At 28.3% G+C, this 17,361-nt stretch overlaps 2 protein-coding genes across 2 annotated transcripts; both read right to left on the minus strand.

Moving 5' to 3' along the window:
* Positions 1–7,991: 7,991 nt before the first annotated feature.
* LOC112679870 lies at positions 7,992–10,061 on the minus strand. Its single transcript, XM_025549807.1, has 5 exons — positions 10,027–10,061; positions 8,772–8,857; positions 8,455–8,553; positions 8,243–8,335; positions 7,992–8,028 (listed from the first exon to the last, which is right to left on the minus strand). Exons 1-5 carry the CDS (start codon positions 10,044–10,046, stop codon positions 8,003–8,005), a joined length of 324 nt encoding a protein of 107 aa, XP_025405592.1. The 5' UTR covers positions 10,047–10,061; the 3' UTR covers positions 7,992–8,002.
* Positions 10,062–14,804: 4,743 nt separating this feature from the next.
* Positions 14,805–15,275, minus strand: LOC112679861. Its single transcript, XM_025549793.1, has one exon. The coding sequence runs from the start codon at positions 15,273–15,275 to the stop codon at positions 14,805–14,807; it is 471 nt and encodes a 156-aa protein (XP_025405578.1).
* Between the last annotated feature and the right edge of the window lie 2,086 nt (positions 15,276–17,361).

Genomic DNA, 17,361 nt, shown 5'->3' on the forward strand with positions numbered 1-17,361 from the left:
TAATTATATAATTAGTAAATATAAATAATTATATAATTAGAATATAGAAATGTTTGCAACATGTTGTTTATCCGTCATGATATTTATAATTTATATTATTGTACACCTTATAACTCAACTCTGAGTTTACTAAGAGTATGTTCGTAAAAAATTATTATAGTTATTGTAGAATTCAATAATAACAGACATTTCAGTTTTATATTGAATAAGATGGCTAGAACCATTGAAAAATAAACAGCTTGAGTAGATACTTACTAGAATTAAACGTTGACCGAACTTCACTGAAATAGATGTAAATTGCAAAATACAAGTTTTCACTACTAACAATTTTTATGAACAATACAACGCAAAATATATACATATTAAAATGTATAATTGATAAATTGAAATGTAAAAAAGAACAGGACCACATTTAATAATACTTTTATCAGTAAATTAAATGGTCAATTATCAGGGTTGGGCAGTATTAAAGACACAATGTATATTGTATCTTGTATAATAATACATTTTATGCAAGTATCACGTATCTTTTTTTTCCCAGAAGATACAAGATACTATTATTGTAAAAATTTGTGCTGAATAGTATCTACCAAGAAATAAAAAATTTTCGTTGTGGATTGTATTTCTACGAAAAATAACTGTTCAGCTGCAATTGAGCCGAAATTAACAACGAAAACATTAATTACACAATGTTATACCTTGTAAGATAATTTGAAAATTACAGTCATACAGATGAGCACTAAACTTAAATTTTCGTTCTCTTAAAATATGAATCCACTACATTTATAAATTATTTTTACACATATTTTTTTTTTATAGATATTGCTGTAATTGTAGGTCTCTCCACATGAAATAGAAAATAAAATCTAAAGTACAGATAAGTAATTATAGTGTATTATTAATAGTGTACCATTTTATTCGTTCTGTCTTTTGTGCGACTGTTGCACTAACAGTAAAATAATTATAAGGCCGTTTACAATTTTTTCATATTTGATTCGTTTATATTTTAATTTTTTTTTTGATGGATTATTTTACTGAACAAAATATTAAAAATCCGCCATCATTGAATGGAAAATATTTTAAAATTATGTCTTATGAAGAAAATGGTTCTGATTATGCTGTAAAAATATTGTGTATGACATACCAATATGTTAAAAAGGAAAATAAAATACTTTCTGGATCTCTTAAATTTACTACAAATTGTCAACTGCATATAAAAGTAATGTACCTATTATTATTTATTATACTGTATATTATAAAGTATTTCACAATGAACTGAAAAATATAGACTCCAGATTATATAAGTGACCACCAAAAAAAAAAAAAATAATACATAATTTGTGTATAAATGTTACCGAAAAAATAATTATTGAATTCAGTTATCATGAATCCAGTAAAGACTCCGAAAAAAAGTTTTTTTTTATATTTTCTTCTCAAGTTGAAAATAAACAGCAATCAAAAAATGAGCTTGAATTAATCACCTAATTTAACGACAATAACAAATTATTAAATTGTTTAAATAACTGTCCATTTATAATAAAAAATATTTATAAATTATATTACAAGTCTGTGTTCATCTGCTCCTGTTGAGGATTTATTTTCATTTGCTAGTTTTGTGCACTCACCCAGTAGAACTAATCTATCAGACAAAATGTTTGAAAAAATTAATTTTTCTTAAAGGAAATCAAGATTTTATTGATAAATATAACATTTAATTTAAAACTGTAATTCATAAGACTACGACCAATATAATCTACTCGTATATATTTATTTTTAATCATAAATCCATAACCAATTAGGTATACACATGAATAACTATAATATAATATAAACTAACTATATATAAGTAAAAATGATGATGTCATTTTTACGTAATTTTAGTGTATTTATGTATTACAGACTATAATCTATTGTGATATATTTTAGAATATGTATTGACTTATAATATTATTTGATATTTATGAATTTATAAATACCTAGTGTATATAGTACTATAGAGTATGAACTGTATAGTGTATTGTATAAACCTAATACGTTTAAAAGTTAATAAAATTCAATTGGAAATAAAAAAAGTATCAATATATCAATGTATCTTTGATACAAGTATCTTGTATCTTGTAGCTTTTCTACATTCACAGTGTATCTTTATCTTGTATCTACATACACTTAATGCATGTATCATGATACTTTTTTTTAACTATCTTCCCCAACCCTGTCAATTATCCAAAAAAATACTATCGCTAAATTCGGATATACCTACAACTGAAGACTGATGTCGCAATACAAATTAAGTAGATACACTACGACGCATAACGTAAACGAACATTAAGAAAGTAAAGTCGGTTGTAACAATTTTTTGTAAACTGTAATGGATACATGCAACAACAATAACGCTAAAGTTTAATAGGATAGAATATGATTATAACCATTGAAAAATAAATTACTTGCTGGAACTAAACGTTGATTGGACTCGATTGAAGCAGATGAAAATCGCGAAAAAAAAAATAGTTTTCAGTGTGTACATGCAATTCGTATCACACTAAAACGGTGAACAAATACAACTCGTGAACAGAGTAAATTATTGTTAAGGAAAACGAAAACGTTAGGGAAGCCGCGGTCGAAATACGGAAATTACGCGTCACTTTTATTTACCCGCGAACGTACACCTACGGTGAATAATGGTGAAAAAAGATGGTTGGTCGGGGGGCGGTACCAAAAATACGTTACGACCAATTTATCATACTTATGAAATCACGAACGAAAAAGTGATAAACCGAATTCTATAAGGGCGGGAATTCAAAAACGATGAGTACTTTGTTGCTGCCATAAACACGATTTCTAAGGATCCTCTAGTTATGAAAATTGTACGAAACATATCTCGTTGTTTTGAATTTAAAAGTCAATCTACTAATCTGACTGATTTTTAATCATAATGTCAGAGAGTTCTGATATTGTTTTTCCTGAAGTAAATATTTATAAAAACTATGGTGAATTTTTTTTTTACTGTCATAATTTATTCAAAATTATTCCTTTAAACTATCCGAATAATTGTATAAAATGAATATTCATATTTAGAAAGACGAGGTTCATTAGTTGTTATAAGTCTAATAATATCAAAAATGTAATTGAAATTGATACACTAGCAATCTCAAATTGATGGAAATTGCTGCCAAACAGTCTGTGATTATAAACTAAACTGAACGATAGTCTAATAAATATTGGATAAAAATATTTAGTTGAAAAATCGTACAGGTATCAAATATTACAATTTCAAATCACTGGTGAATGTTGTCGTGGACCGGCAGGTGGCACGACGCACAGTAATAATAGTAATAAAAAAGAAAAAAAAACAAACAAGGTGTGTTGGTAGTAGCTGGTGAGCCGTATATTCAACTGCGCGAACACTTAAACAATATTAATAATAATAATAATAATCAGGATCAGGCACAATGTAGCGAGTACCGAATACAAATAATAACAGGGTGCGTCGCGGGACGTACCGCAAAACTGAGAACTATATTTTCAGGTTAGATATTATGATGGCATGATATGATAATAAAATTTTATCAATGTTAAGTCATTGTTTTATTATAAATGCAAAATATTATTACAATATAATAACAATCAAATATGTCATCTTAATATTAATTATTTTATTTCGCTGTTCTCACTCTATCAGTATCACTATCACTAATTTTGCCGCGATACAAACTCTAAAAGGAGCATGCAATCACGTATAAATAAAATTCTCACTTTAAAAGTATCTTACATAAAATAAAATTTAAAGCGGTGTCCGGCGATACGTAGTTATCCGCGTCGTATATTATGTATAATATTATCCGCGATATTACGCGCCGTGTATTTACAGAGTTGTTTAAAATGAGGCGAAAAAGAATCTGTGCTTGGCTGCCTGCGCGCGCACAGATTACGAAGAGAGGAGAGTCGCATCTGTTATGCGTGCGCCCCGCACCATGCCCCGTCCTCGGATGGACGCGGATATTCAACGAAATAGGTCCTCAACCAAGCGCGCTCAATAAAGTTCTCACTTTAATAATTAATAAGATGATGCCAACAAAAGAGATCGTGTGGTCGGGTTTTGGTATGTGCGATGACAATTTACATAAAAGTGGCGATGCGACTGTACGGAGAGTTGACGAACAACCATCCGTTGACATTCCGACGACACTTGCCTTCGGCGGTGCCGATGCTCCGCTCTCCCCGCTCCTGTAGGAAGGTGCGAGGTGCGACGCGTTGGTATCGCGATCCGCGAACTGTCGGCTGATTAGGAGACTATAAATGCGGTCGGCGGCGTCCGTTGTAGTAACGGCCGTCGCCGGGTCCGCGTCAATGTTATTCTCTCTTTACATACTTCATAGTTTCAATAAAAATACGAGTAGATTCTCAATTACTTGTTGGGCTCTTTAACTTAGCAAATAGCTTTGGCCTATAAATTCCTCTATTAAACTAATATAACATTGACTAACATATGAGTAGTTAAGTAGTTATAAGTAATACTATACAAATAATTTTTCTTTGTGTGATTATTAACAATTACAATCACCTTTGTTTTGGTTTTTAACAACTTAATTGTGTAAATTTTAATCCCGGTACACACGTCCTTTTTTTTGCTGCAGTGTCACCGTAATGGTAGAATGCATACACATGCGTTTTTATTGCGATAATCGCATCTCAGGAGGTCAACCATTATGTCATCATAACATTTCAGTTGCCAGTCAATCACAAACGTTGGAGTTTTATTATAAAAAAATACGATTTTTGCATATTTGATATATAAAAAATATGTATCGGTATGCAACTAATATATATGAGTAGGTAAACGGTCACTTTTTACGGTCTATTGTTTAAAATGCGAAACGTGGACATTTTATACGGCAGGGTAAAAAAGTACGTTTCAGAACGCGGACACTTTGTATGGCTGGATAAAAAATTACGTTTCAGAATGCGGACACTTTATACTACTATTATTTATATACATATTATGTATATTTATACATATTATATACGAATAATATATATTATACATACATTGGTAGTGTGGACTACAGTATAGGTTAAATTTTGAAACTAGCATGATTCATAAAATATACTACGACTTAGTATTTGGGGTGTTAAGATTTAGACCTAGTCATAGTATATATTAAACATATAGGTAATGAACAGTAAAATTGTATGTTTCATTTCATAGTAGGTATGTTATGTATTATAATAGAAAATAAAATTGCAAAGATTTCTGTTATATAGATTAAAAATCTAAAAATAAAACTAAAAACAACATGTAAAATAAATATAATTTAAAAATTCGTAATTAGATATTTGTTTTTGTTGATGCTGGTTATTTACATAAATCAAATAATTTACTATCTTTAGCCATGGATATATGTTTCTTATTCAGTCTATTTCCACATTGATCCAACTGGATTGTCCGTAAAACTGCCCAAAAACTCGGATTAGTAGTTCTAACTAATTTGTTGAATGAACTATTCCATCCTTCACTGAAATCCGTTCGTTTTCTTTATTTAATTTTGCGATACCAAGTTGTTGAACTTGTCGCCTTGGCATAAATGAAAAAAACAGCCTTGAATATGGACTGCATTAAAAACTCAATTTATAATATAATATAAGTAAAGTTTTGCGTGGTTTTATCCATATTGCAGTCCACATTACCAATGTATATATATTATATGTATAAATGTACATAGTATGTATATATAGTACAAAGCGTCCGCGTTCTGAAATTTTTATTTTTACCCTATCGTACAGGTGTTCGCGTTCTGAAACGTAATTTTTTAACCAGCCGTACAAAGTGTCCACGTTTCGCATTTTTAGTGTTCGACCGTACAAAGTGACCTAGAACCAAATGAATACACCCGTTTACATATTCTAAATTATTAAGAGATGAATTTTATACTACATTTAGTGACTTAAAAGCGATTTCAGATAATTTTTTTGCTTATTATCAAATGAATTATTCGATCCTTTGAAGAAATAGCATAATTTTTTACCTATGTCAACGTAGTCAATAATTGACAATTTGCGGTGAAATATCGGACGTGAATGCATCAATTGATCATCAACAATGGTACTATGAACCGGATTTACGTATGGGTATGTCCACACTAGTGCGTTTTTGTTTTCACCTTTCGATTCCACTTGCGTTTCAACTTGCTCTTCGTCATTCGATAAGCGCATGCGATTGTTGAGTGCTTTAAATGCATGCTTCTTTCTGTCCACATCTGTGTCTATGCCAGCAGTCGTTTTTCACCGTGCGGTATAGTTAAAACTAAAAGTATGTCAGATTCAAATTTATTTTTAGGTATTTCTGCAGCGTACTATATTATCGCGAATGCGAAAAAAAAACGTGAGAAAAAATTATTTTAAAACAAGAAACTTCGGTATTATTAACGATTTGCAATTAGACGAAGACTTCCTGTTTGGAAACTTTACGCGAATGTCCAAAACAAATTTTTTTTCGTTATTAAAAATGATCGAGCCCGAAATTGTAAAACAGAATACCAAATTTAGAGAGGCAGTACCGCCTAACATAAAATTTCATGCAAGGTTTTGTAAAATATTTATACTCGATGATAATAATTAGAAATATAATATAATAAATAATTATTTTTTTATAATTAAATACAAATTCTGAGTTGGTTTTAGCTCTTTATATATTAAAACATACACTTTTTTTCTTAAGTTTAATTATAGTTACATACAATCTTAACATTAGTTAAGAAACTAACTAACTTTAGATACTAACTAATAAAGATTATGCAGTTACTTGGATTTAAAATTTAGGCTAATAATTCTGAGAAATTCCGTCTTCAGTGATTTGCATAATAATATATTAACTATCCAGGAAATCAATAATAAGTTACCAGTACATTTTATTATTTAAATTAGCTTTATAAAAATATTTATAAAATATTAATTTGTTGATGTAATTTATCAAGCCACCAATTTTATTTTAGAATTTCTATTGAAAACTTTATGTCCATAATTAAATATTTGTTTTACAACAAATGACAATAATTGGTAAAATATTATCATACTCTTTTTTTTGATACAAATAAATACATTCCTTATTAATAACGTAATACTTTACAAAACATAAAAATAACATTGATAATTATTCAAAGAGAACATTCAATAGTTTTTAATAAATCATAAATATATTTATATGGCATTTTGAGATATTTTAGTTGAGAAAATACATTAAATAATTTATTACAAGTTAAAACCAACAGTTAGGACCCACCAAAATCTATTGCGTCTTTACATTTAAAGTATAATTCAAGTTACTTAGGTTTTTTTTATATTTTTTTTTTTTTTAGTCATTTTATTTAGATCTAATAGCTTTAATTTATTAAATGTAAATTGTGCTACATAGAATAATTAAATAACAGCATCATCAAAAATCACTGTAAATAGCTATTTACTTTCAACACAAGTTTACTTAAAGTAGGTTTATAAATCATAAAATAATTTATATATATTGTATAATTATTTAAAAAATAAATATTTATACCTAAAAAGAATTCTTTTTCTTGTCTATTGAATTATAAGTAATCTACATTGAACTGTAAAATAATCGCTTTAAAATAAATACTGATGTGTACATATTAATAACATAACAACATTTGTAAAAATTAAACCCAAATTTAAAAGAAACTATACTAAATAACAACAAATCAATTAATTAAAAAATACCTTGTTTTTATTATTCTTATTAATCCATGCCAACTAAATGATATAAAATAGGACATGTACAAATTATATATACCAATAAAAAAAAAAAAAAAAAAAAAAACAAATAAATTAAAGAAGACACATAGAAATGAAATATTTATTAGATTTATTAAAACACTATGGCTAAATAATATTGACACAATTTAAGAATAAATTACAATAAATATAAGGAAATAATACTTCAGAATATGTTTTTTTTAAGTTATTTAATCCATTTTGGTAGAGCAGCTTGTTTTTATTTGAACAAAATTGCACCAGAATCTGTAAAAATTAATAATAATTGTTTTATATCATACTGAATTATTTAAAAAAAAAAATTTATTAACATTTAGATTAGAATCTTAGTCTATGGTTAAGAAAAATTGATATGAAGGTCATGCAAAATATAACACAAGTAAAACATATTGAAAAGAGCATTAAGTAATTTTACTGCCATGGGATATTTTATTTTAAGTGTTTTAAATAATTTATATACTTCTATTATCATCGCAGAAAATTTTTAATGAATTTAATGAGCAGGTGTAAGAGCAACAGGTTTTCCTATACTGTCTTATCAATGCGTAAAACTCTGTAAAATATTATTTAAAGATTAAAATTACACAAGTAATATATGAATGTATAATATATACTATTATTATACATTGATCAATAATATACATATAAAAATCAGAAAAATCATTAATTTACCTTCTGATATTCCTTTGTAAGGTTCAGAATTGCATATATGAGACACAACCCTGAGAAATTTATCACCACAGAAATAATATTCTTTGTTCCAATCTAAAACTATTATTACAAATGCTATCATTAGTTTGATATTAATAATTTATTTGAATTCTTATAGTATATTTTAAGATAATAAATTGAGTATTAACAGTAATTATACTTATATCATAAGTATTTTAAAAGTTTAATCATTTTTTAGTCATTTTTTTCTATATAACAAGTGAAAATTTCTGTTAATTTATTCAAATGTAGTAATATTGTGTAGTAATAATTATTACCCCTATTCTTGGTGAACGTAATATTATCTCCGTTTGTGGGTATGATAGCCGTAGTAATAAGTAAAAACAAAAAGATTGTTACTTTCCTGAAACAACAAAAAGTACATATAATAATATATATAATTTACTATAAATTTAAAATATGAATTATTTAGGAAATAAGATTTATAGTTTTACATTTACAGCTATATGTAGGCAGACTGGGATAAAATATTTATTTATGTTTTTGGAATGATTACTCAAATACTTACAAAAATTGTATTTGAAATATTTGTACAAATACTTTATACAAACTGTATTCTGAATGCACCATTTAGAATATTTTTAAAATATTTCTTGTTTTTTTTTAAATTTTAAAAATTATAGATGGCATACATATAATTTGAAATTGTAGCTTACAAATATGTTATTGTATTGCATTAAGAAAATATGAATAATATTAATTGAATATACATCTTGATAAATTAAATTGTACTCTTATGATTCTTTAATTATGATTAGGTGTAAGTTATAACAATTGATTGACAAGAGCACAATTCAAAACACTGAATTAGGCGAAACTTGTAATTATGGTAATTAAATTATATTTTTTTTGTATAAGTGATGTTATAGATGGCATTTAGAAACCAAAATCCAAATGTTTTTCAAATTGTAAAACGTCCAGAAATATACACCATGGTTCCATAATCAGCAAACACTCATTCAAAAAAATTTATATCAGCTTAAATATACATTTTATTGGCATAGCTATCTTTTTATGGTAGCTGGATTTTTGGCTGTTACTACAAAATTGGAATATAACAACCTTATCCCACTATTAATAATAAAACTATAAAATATTATATACCAACTTTTATATTAGTAAAAACATATTTGTAATATATACAATAGAAAAAGAATAAAATTAGTTAAAAAAAAAAAATGATTTTACATTTAAAAGGTATTTGGAAAACTGTACTCAGAATACCCGTTAAAAATATTTAAAATATTTGTATTGAATACTTAAAAAAAAAAAAAAAAAAATTTAAAAGTATTCAGTATACTCAAAAAACTATTTTGAATACAACCCAATTTTGTATTTAGGTATGCTATGAACTTTTAGCTAATATTTATTAAACATCAAAATTTACAGTTTTCATAGATATTTACAAGTTCAATAAAGTGCTATTAGTATTAAATTAAATGCACCAGAATCAATATTGTATTAGTACCTACTTATTAATAATGATAAGAAAATAGATTATAGTTTACTTACATGTTTAATTTTGCTTCCATTTTAATTTAAATTATCTACAACATAAAAATATTGTATTATTACAATGGAATATTTTAATAACTGTCCAAACAATATTATAAAAGCAATTTAATGAATATTACACAAATACATTTGAGTTAAACTCAGCGTTACAAATTTACAATTGAATTTATAAAATTGTCACATATTTGTCAAGATATATTCATTTCTACTTATCGTTTTGATTTTGATATACGACAACAGTGATGTTTTGGTCAAATGTTTTTTAAAATGGCCAGCTATTGAATAATAAATTACCGGAGTAATCGCTGGTGTTAAATGTAGACCAACCTCGATCGAAACAGATGTAAATCACGAAATACAAGTGTTCAGTGTAAACACACGATTTGTATGGCGTTAAAAACGTTTAGCAAATGCGAAACAAACACGTTTGAATCACAATAATTGTAAGGAAAAAATAACCGATGACGAGAACGTACACGAACAAGAAAAATGGAGACAAAGGATCGTCGGTCGGAGGCGGTACCAATAATACGTTACCAACAGGTTAACCAGATTTGTGAAATCTTGAACGAAAGGTGATAAATCGAAACGACACGGGCGGGATTTTAAAAATCAACTGGTACTTTGTCGCCATGAACACGATTTCGTAGTACCTGCTACTTAGACTCTTTCTGATAGGTGTTTTAAAATGATTCTACCGTACGTAATACCTATTTCAGGTCTAAAATCCTTGCTATTATAGCAATATAATTATAAATTGGTGTCTGGAATCAATCGTCGAAGATGGTAAAAAAGAATATTATAAATATTTAAATCTAAATTTCGTTTAAGATTCTAAATCGTTTGTATTTCGTAGAAAATTGAATGCCCGAGTGTATGTGTCAGAACCATTGAGGTACAATTTGTATTAAAAAAATTACAATAATGTTTTGATATTTTCACGACTTTTATTCAAATAATTGATGTAACAACATTGACGGCAGTCAGGTAAGAACTGATCCCGCCGTCGGCCGCGTTCTCGCGGACGTCGATAGAGACGCTCCGTGGTCGTTCTGATAACGACCGCGATACGGACGGCTGCTTACGAGTTGATTACCGGATTAATCTGTTCACCTGCACCGGATACCGTCGAGCTGATTCTCAGATCATCAAGAAGTACGTACGAGTTGATTCCCGGGTCATTATATATTTTATTTAATATTTAGTAAAATATTCAGCCTATTAGCGTGACTAAAAAAGTTTGCAACAATACTGGAACACATATTCTAGATTATGTTCAATTAGAAAAACGGCTATCTTACCATTTAAAATCAATTATTATAACCAACATAACATATACGTTATATATATGTCGCATCCACTTTGTGTAACCGAGATTTTCACGAAATGGATAGCCATTTCATGAACTTCAATCATATCGTGTAGGTAGGTCGTTTTTAGGTTCATGAAATGGACATTTATTTTATCCGTTTCGTGAAATGGAAACCCGTATTTTACACTTGATGTAATTTATTTAATTTTTACACTAAATGGATAACTTTTTGTGAAATTGACATTTTATCGAAATATACAGAATGTCATTGTCAATGAAATTATCATGGCTTTGCATCCGAATTAACCCGAAATTTTTTATTTTACAATCTTTATGTGATATATCATTTTGTATGTATTTTTTGTGGTTATTTCAATTTTGTCATTAGTTGTTTAATAGTATAATTATTATTCACAGGAATAATTTCACAAATAATATACTAAATTGTTAATTAATCTAAATTTATCGAAATAAAGACAATAGCAATATATCATATTAACAGGTGTGAATGAATGATATGGTATGTTGAATGTTCAAGTGTAAACAAATGGGATACTATTTTTAAAATTATCCCAAGCGGATATATCGTATTATTATAATTTAATAGCTAATAGGTCTTCTAAGAATCACCGAGTCGTTATTTATTGCAATACTGTAAGTTTGAAATAAAATTGATGTCCGTGTATGGTTACCTAAATTGAAGGGCTCTGTGCAATAACCAGACAGTTCCGTTTTATAATTTTTTTCAGGAAGCACATATTTAATACATATATATATATATATATAAGTAAAGAATAATAAAAATAAAAATTATTTTATATACTTAAAATAGTGATAGTAAATAGTAAAAAAAAGTAGTAGAAAATAAAATAGTGATTAGTAAATCCTTTTTTTTTTTATAATGTAAAAAGCTTACAAAGTATTAGTTTTTTTTTTAACCGAGTTAATAATAATTATTATTATGTACTTATGCTATCAAATAGCATACTTGAGGTTTAAGAAAAAAAATTAAACCTATGGTAAAACTAAGACAGCTCTGAAATTGTCTGGTTTTTCTTCGGAAAACAAAAAACCAGGTAGCTCCAAAATTATTATAATTTCTACCCGGATAGTCGGATTTATCTCGTTCTTACACAGAAAATCTAATAATAATTTTTTTATTTGAAATCATGACAGTACAAATTTCGCTAAAAGTGGAGATGTTTGGTTATTGAACAGAGTCCTTCAATTGTTTTTCGCGTTATTTGTATTTGTTCAGTGTATGGCGTGTATTGTCAATTTTTGTTGGTGTAATAATTTCATCGTAACATTCATAACTACAAATTATTATTATTTTTGTATTACGCTATGTCCTAGCTAGTAAGTTTTTAATGTGTGCACGCACCACAAACCATAAGCGGAAATTTGGTGAAATTTGTGGGGGGGTTGAGCATTATTTGCTTATTACACCTATAGATAGGGGAGACCTGGGTAAGTTGGTGACATTAAGATTTTAAAATTTTTAAATAATTCAATTTAAGAGATTCATGCGTATACGCGGTCGGATGGCCGGAACTCATTAGCGGCCTCGCCGGTTTTATTATGATTATGTAAATTGTGTATATTTTGTGCTATGCACCATGCTCTGTGCGTCCGTATCTTTGTTTTCTTTTTCCCCCGTTCGTAAATTATTAAAATAATCGCGTTATTTTTGTATTTATGTCATGTGTCGACCGTGACTGGTCCCTCAGTTTTTGTTATTGCTCAAACAATCCCTCTTTTTTTCCAATTCAAACACTGTATATTGCTGTATAGGGTGTAAATAATGTGACCGTATTGTTATTTTCTTTAGGGCTAATAAAAAATTTGTTATGACTGATGAAATTTATGAATGTATGCCTTCTACATCTACCCCAAAAGAAAATAATTTTGAAAAAAAAATGATATATGTAACGTAAAGTAAATTAATTATGATATATGTGAACATAATATAAAAAAAAAATTTGTTTTCTCACATTAGTTGTATCATGAATTTCAGTTTGTTACAATGTGAAATCAGATTCTTATGGACGAATCAAGATTTTAGAATTTTTTAGTTAATATTTCTTTAATAATAATTTCTACAATTTTTTCAAATCATTTTTGCTTTGTAGAATTTAAAAATACATGATATGTAAAACTAAAAATCATGTAAACTATGAAGGGTAATACACATTTAAGAACACAATTTTAAATTATTACAACTGCACAAATTAAATATATGTTACAGTAATAAGTGGTGGGCTTCACACTAAATACGCTATTTAAACTATGAAAAAAAAAAATGAACACGAATAATTGTCAAACTGATTTTATCATGAATTATTTAGTAAACAATTAGCTATTAAACATAATAATAATAATAATAATATTTTTAAACATATTTGTGGATAAAATTTATTTTTTAAAATGTTCTGTTTTTGGAATGTGTATTCGATTTATTACTTTTAAAATATTTTAAATCCCTTTTTAGACCTTGAGTTTGTGATGCTTCTGTTTATGTAAACACTCCTTTAAACCAAAATTGTTCACGTGCCTTTGGAGTCTCTTTTACTCGGTGACATGTTGAAATGAACAAATAAATTTTCGTGCTCCGATTGAACGAGTAAATTTTGTCTATCAGTATATTTTAAAATGTTATTTGTGCTGTTGAGATGCTCTACATCTGCACTATGTGGTTTAGCAGCGAAAACTCGAGAAAAAATAGTTAGTATGGTATTAAATGATCCAGATTAAGAGAGATGTTCAACAAAAGAGGCCATAGACATTTTATGTAGGTTGTCAATATTGCTAACTTCTAGAATTTCTTCATATTCAAATACAAAATTTGATACGTCTAAATTCCTTTCAATCAACTTATGTACTTTTTTTAATTGGTCTTGTGTCAATGTGCCTAAACTAATAAATGGCTTAAAAACTTATACTAATTCGTCATTAATGTCAATTCGGTCTAATAAAAAATTGGCGAAAATTTCCACTAATTCATTACAAACCGAAGTGACATTTCGTGAATCAGTAACAAATAAATGATGTTGGGTTCTTCTCTTCCTAAAAGTATCAGCATCAGTTAACTGAATACCTTTTATTTTATCTTCTTTCAATTGAGCTTCAAGTGTATTCACCCATCCACCAAGTAAATTATTTATACATAATGTTCGAAGCCGTTTAACAACAAACTCTGTCTCTTTTGTCAAATCTAAAATAGTTATAAAATCACTTTGTATTGTTTGTTGGTATCGACTGAAAACGAGTAGTGTATCTGTTAAAAAGCATAATAAATGCAAATTATTAATGTTGGTCAAAAATTTTAAAAAACCTTTTGATTCTTTTTTTTTAGAGGTTTGAAAAAATAGAATTTACTATTGAAAACGAAAATTCAGTCCAGCGTACCTGAAAACATTTTGGAATTCATAAAAGCTTGCAATCGTTTACTTTTGTAATATTCTCAAGTTGATGTGTGAAAAAATGTACATAAACTTGTTAATGTTGAAACTAAATGTTGTACTTCGGAAACTGAACTATTTGTATCTTTCCTTGCTAAATTGGATCTATGAGCAGCACACCAAATTGTAATTAATGGAATACTATTTTCTTTCAATGATCTATATTTTTGTTTAAATAATGTCCAAAGTCCTCTACGTTCGCCAGTATTTACAGAAGCTCCATGCGTCACAATTGATGAAATATTTTTAAAAACATATTCAGTCGCTTCGGCACCAATCGTGTTAATAGATGCAATTTCAACTGCGTCTAAGATTCCTTCAGCTCCACGTTTAGAAATCAGTCCAGCACCGATAAAATATTGATCTTCTTTTCCAGACTTGTCGATTACTTTTATTAATATATATATTTTGTCTATTTGGGATCTATCCACTGAACCATCACATCTCAATGATATAGTCAAAACATCTTTCATTAGTTTCAAAGAAAACTGGTTCCTTTAACTTGTTACTATATACCACCACTTTGTAAAAAAAAAATTGATTTATTCCAAACAAATCCGGCCGAGAAATTCAGTGTTTCTTAAATTGGTGAACACACTGCATGTATATGCAGGCAGGAGCTTACCTAGAAATTTTTTTTTGGGGGGGGAGTCTAACATTTTTATTTCATCTGATAATGGGAAATTAAAATACACTATATACTATTATTATACTATTTACTATTAAATGGTTGAATATTTAGAAATTTCAATGGGGGGTTCGAACCCGATCTCCCCCTTTGAGTATGCCCTTATACGTAGGTAATAATAATGACGATTAATAAAAACTCGTGACCGGACGCGGCGATATTTGAATCTTGGTCACGCAGTCATTTATTTAGCCGTGTGATCTTATATTGATTCCTATGTATGCGTCAGGAAACGCGCGGCTAACATTACGAGACTAAAAATAATTAGGCACGTACACGTAGTTGTATCAAGTCCTCTGTTTGGTTAGGTTGTACTTGTATATTCATATAAGTGTGTTTTAAAATATTATTATTATTAGTTTAACCATGTCCTCAACAAGAAAAAAAAATGTATCTTCTATAATAAGTAGAAGAAGAATAAGGAGTGGAGCAACCAGAGGGGGTAAGGGGTTGTGAGGCCTAGTATAATAACCTATATAATACAGTAGTGATCTCAATTCAAAATGTTTTCTTAGAACTTATTAAAATTATATTATTAGTTATTACTGTGGTGAACCATCACAACAGTACTCCCTCTCTTCGGTATGCCTGACGTGATTAGCACCACCGCCCATCATGACTAGTGACATATCTAATAAAGAACAGCTTACCATTTGTGTCCGTTATGTTCATTTAGAACAAAAAAAAAAATAAAAAGAAGATTTTTTACAATTTGTGGAAGTTACTGATGTAAGTGGCAGAGCATTAGCACAAACAATAGGTACTTCAAAATCTTGAAATCATGGGACTCGAATTAAATTAGTTATTTGGACAAGGCTACGATGGAGCGGCGGCTATGTCTGGGAAATTTAATGGAATATAAAAACGTATCAATGATAAATATCCGATGGCTTTATATATCCACTGTGGAGCACATAGCCTAAACTTGGCTAATTCATTTAGTTGTAATGTAACTGATATTTGAAACTGTATGGACACAATGAAATCTATATATAACTTTTTTGGTTATCCTAAAAGGCAAAATGTACTTAAAATATCAATTCAAAATAAATTACATGAATCAAAATTGAAGAACTAAAAAAATTTTGCCCTACAAGGTGGGTTGAGCGCCATGACGCTGTACTTGTGTTTCATGAACTTCAACCTACAGTTGTGGATGCACTTAATGAAATATCTACATGGAAAGGTACTGAGACTTCTGCTTTAGCTAACCAACTTAGTTCCTACATCCATCAATTAAGGTTTCAAGTAGCCTTATTGATATTACGAGTAGTAAAAGTATTTGCAATAACTGCTCCTTTGAGCAAATTTCTTCCAACTAAAAAATTAGATTTAGAATTTGCCCTAGAATTTGCTGATATGACTCAATCAACTATAAAACAAATCCGCGATAATGCTAATGTTGAGTTTGATAATATATTTAAAAATTTTGAAGATGTCTGTTCTAGTTTTTGTATAACTGCTAGTGTTCCAAGAACAACAAGTCGATAAAAAAATAGGAGTAATGTTATGAATAATAATCCAACAGAATATTATAGTCTCAATATTCATCCTATTTCTTGATAACTTTATTGAACAACTCCATGGACGATTTCTTAAACATATGGTTAAACTAAAAATTTTAATTGCTTATTACCTAAGACTAGCAAACAAATATCTGAACAAACATTTGAGGACATCAAAGTTATGTACAATTTTTATTCAAATATATTAAGTAACAGCAACAATTTGACTAGCCTAGAAGTAGGTTATGGTGAATTTAAACAGCGGTATAACAGTTGCGCATTCAAATTACCAAATTTGTCGTTAACAATAACCGAAGTATTTTTCCATTGTAATCCTGTTTTTTTTCCTGTAATCTCAAAGTTATT

Source organism: Sipha flava, unplaced genomic scaffold, assembly GCF_003268045.1.
Source record: "Sipha flava isolate LNK unplaced genomic scaffold, YSA_version1 169_pilon_pilon, whole genome shotgun sequence".
Classification (NCBI taxonomy): Eukaryota; Metazoa; Arthropoda; class Insecta; order Hemiptera; family Aphididae; genus Sipha; species Sipha flava.

What these genes read in the sequence shown, in the direction of transcription:
- LOC112679870 (XM_025549807.1), bottom strand. Translation starts at nt 10,046, where the DNA reads ATGGAAGCAAAATTAAACAT. An exon ending in ATGGAAGCAAAATTAAACAT is followed by an intron (nt 8,858 to 10,026) that starts GTAAGTAAACTA and finishes TTGTTGTTTCAG; the next exon opens with GAAAGTAACAATCTTTTTGT. An exon ending in TACGTTCACCAAGAATAGGG is followed by an intron (nt 8,554 to 8,771) that starts GTAATAATTATT and finishes TTGTAATAATAG; the next exon opens with TTTTAGATTGGAACAAAGAA.
- LOC112679861 (XM_025549793.1), bottom strand. Translation starts at nt 15,275, where the DNA reads ATGAAAGATGTTTTGACTATATCATTGAGATGTGATGGTTCAGTGGAT.